We start from the raw sequence: 3236 nt of genomic DNA, 5'->3' as shown, positions 1-3236 counted from the left end.
CGATTCCCGGTTCCCCCTGTTCCCAATCCCCCCGGTTCCCCCGATTCCCGGTTCCCCCTGTTCCCAATTCCCCCGGTACCCCCGATTCCCGGTTCCCCCGGTGCCCCCGCTCTCACCTGCGGCGGGGTGAAGCTCAGGTACAGCGCATCCCCCGCCGGGAGGCTCCTCCGCCGGGGCTCCGCCGCCCTCCGTCCCCGCGGCCCCGCCGGTGCCCCCCGCGCCTCCTGCAGCTCCCGCTCCAACCGGGAGCGCTCCCGTTCGCTGTCCCGCAGCCGCGACTCCAGCGCCGCCGCCTCCTGCGCCCGCTCCTGGCAGAGCTGGCGGCAGCGGCTCAGCTCCTCCTGCAGCAGCCCGTGCTGCCGCTGCAGCAGCGCCAGCTCCGCACCGGGAGCCGCTTCCGCCGCTCCGGTCACCGGCACGGCCGGCTGCGAGCCCCGGCGCGGCCGCGGCCGCTGCAGCCCCTCCGGCAGCGGCAGCTCCAGCAGAACCTCCTGGTGAGACAGGTGGAGCTGCGGGGAGAGGGGTTAGGGAGCGGGGGAAAGGGGGACCCCTCCTGTCCCCCCTCCTGTCCCCCTGTCCCACCTGGAGCCGCAGCAGGAGCCCGTAGAGGTTCACCAGGCGCTGGTTGATCTCCTGTGGGGGACAAGATTTTGGGGAGGGGGTTAGGGTTAGGGTGAACCCCAAGTGCCACATCGAGGTGGGCACACACTGAGGCACCCCAGGGGTCCCAAAACCCCTTCCTCACCTCCTGGGATCCCCTCGGCGGGACCTGGTTCCCATTCCCGTCCTGTGGAGAGAGTGTGGTGACACGTCCCTGAAAGAACAGGGAGTTCCTGCCTATATGCCCTACCTTCATTTTGAGATGGGAATGTGAATACAAACCTAACAAAGTTTTACAATGAAGTCATTAGGGGAGAACAACAATTTTCTTCTGACGAACCAGGCTCCAAGGGGGTGGGGGGGGGGATGTGAACCCCAAGTGCCACATCGAGGGGGGGGACACACTGAGGCACCCCGGGGGTCCCAAAACCCCTTCCTCACCTCCTGGGATCCCCTCGGCGGGACCTGGTTCCCATTCCCGTCCTGTGGAGAGAGTGTGGTGACACCGAGGGTCCCACCGCGGGCTGGGGGTCCCCAGTTGTGTCCCCCCCTGCGCCCCCTCCCCAACTCACCCTCTGCCCAGCGTCCGGATCCGCCCGGAATTCCAAGGAGCCGTTGATGCTGCCGGAGTCACCGTCTGCAGGGGAAGGCTGGCTGAGCCCCAGGGGGGTCCCGGGGGTCCCCCCCCAAACCCAGAGACCCCTCCCCGTGTCCCCCCCTTACTGCTGGCACTGGGGCTGGGGCAGCTCTCGGCCTCGGGGGGGTTGTTCTGGTTCTGGTCCCGGTCCCGGCTGCATCCCGTGAAAATCTCCTTCAGGCACTCCACTGTGGGGGAAGGGCAGCGTGAGCCCCTCCCATGCCTCAGTTTCCCCATCCTGGAGCGTCCCAGAGCATCCTGGGGTGTCCAGAAGTTTCCATCCCCTCCCAGAACACCCTGGTGCATCCAGAAGTTTCCATCCCTTCCCAGAACATCCTGGTGCATCCAGAAGTTTCCATCCCACCCCCGATGGAGATCCCACCTCCCCTGCCCACCCTGGATCTCCCCATCCTGGAGCATCCCAGAACACCCTGGGGCATCCAGAAGTTTCCATCCCCTCCCAGAACACCCTGGGGCATCCAGAAGTTTCCATCCCACCCCAGAACACCCTGGTGCATCCAGAAGTTTCCATCCCACCCCCGATGGAGATCCCACCTCCCCTGCCCACCCTGGATCTCCCCATCCTGGAGCATCCCAGAACATCCTGGTGCATCCAGAAGTTTCCATCCCCTCCCAGAACATCCTGGTGCATCCAGAAGTTTCCATCCCACCCCCGATGGAGATCCCACCTCCCCTGCCCACCCCGCAGCTCCCGTACCTTCCCGGATGGCGTCGTGCAGCAGCACGTCCCCGCGGGGGCCCCGGGCGGGGTCCCCAGGGAAGGGGGTCCCGCGGGGGGCCGGGGGGGGCTCGGAGCAGCCGCTGCCCAGCGCCAGCATGTCGGCAAAAATCCCGACCTTGTCCTCCAGCAGCGCCGCGATCTGACGGTCGTGCTGCTCCATCCGCTCTGCAGAGCGACAGCGGGGTCAGCGGGGAGGGGGCGTCGAGGGGATGGGATGGGGTGGGATGGGATCAATGGGATCAGTGGGATCAGTGGGGTGGGGTCAATGGGATCAGTGGGATCAGTGGGATGGGATTGATGGGATGGGATCAATGGGATCAGTGGAGTGGGATCAGTGGGATCAATGGGATGGGGTGGGATCAGTGGGGTGGGATCAATGGGATCAGTGGGATGGGGTCAATGGGATCAATGGGATCAGTGGGATGGGGTCAATGGAATCAGTGGGGTGGGATCAATGGGATGGAATTAGTGGGATGGGATCAATGGGATCAATGGGGTGGGATGGAATCAATGGGATCAATGGGATGCACAGGATGGGATGGGATCAGTGGAATGGGATGGGATGCACAGGATGAGATGGGACAGGATCAATGGGATCAATGGGATGGGATCAATGGGATGGGATGGGATGGGATGCACGGGGTGGGATGGGATGCACGGGATGGCATGCACAGGATGGGATGGCATGGGGTGGGATGCACAGGATGGGATGGGATGGGAAAAAGGGGGGAAAAACGGGGGAATAGGGCAAGAGGGAACAGGGGGCAATGAGGGGAGACAGGGGAATGGGAAGAGGACAAAGCAGGGGAAAGGGGGAAAATGGGGGAATTGAGGAAAAGGGGGAAAAAAGGGGAGAAAAGGTGGGGAGAAAGGGGGAAAAAGAGGGGAAAAGAGGGGAAAAGGGTGGAGAAAGGGGGGAAAAGGGGGAAAAAGGGGGGAAAAAGGGGGAATAGGGCAAGAGGGAGCACGGACAATGAGGGGAGACAGGGGAATGGGAAGGGAACGAAGGGGGGCAAAGAGGGCAGGGAATGGATTTGGGAGCAGGACGGGTCGGGGCAGGGGTCCCCCCTTGTCCCCCTCCTGTCCCCCCTCGTCCAGGGGGGAAAAGGGGGGAATAGGGCAAGAGGGAGCACGGACAATGAGGGGAGACAGGGGAATGGGAAGGGAACGAAGGGGGGCAAAGAGGGCAGGGAATGGATTTGGGAGCAGGACGGGTCGGGGCAGGGGTCCCCCCTTGTCCCCCTCCTGTCCCCCCTC

The 3236-nt window shown here is 64.1% G+C and overlaps 1 protein-coding gene across 1 annotated transcript in view; it reads right to left on the bottom strand.

The window, feature by feature from the left end:
* Positions 1-3236, bottom strand: part of LOC121335668 — a 17365-nt gene that overhangs the window by 2212 nt on the left and 11917 nt on the right. The window contains exons 12-17 of the mRNA XM_041404026.1: positions 1956-2144; positions 1324-1425; positions 1173-1237; positions 1042-1083; positions 583-633; positions 117-509 (exon numbers count right to left, since the gene is read on the bottom strand). Coding sequence (XP_041259960.1) covers positions 117-509; positions 583-633; positions 1042-1083; positions 1173-1237; positions 1324-1425; positions 1956-2144 — 842 coding nt within the window. The remainder of the gene's footprint in view (positions 1-116; positions 510-582; positions 634-1041; positions 1084-1172; positions 1238-1323; positions 1426-1955; positions 2145-3236) is intronic.

This window comes from Onychostruthus taczanowskii, unplaced genomic scaffold (assembly GCF_017590055.1).
Source record: "Onychostruthus taczanowskii isolate IOZ18803 unplaced genomic scaffold, ASM1759005v1 scaffold207, whole genome shotgun sequence".
NCBI classification, from domain to species: domain Eukaryota; kingdom Metazoa; phylum Chordata; class Aves; order Passeriformes; family Passeridae; genus Onychostruthus; species Onychostruthus taczanowskii.
This window is presented reverse-complemented; position numbering and strand designations above follow the sequence as displayed.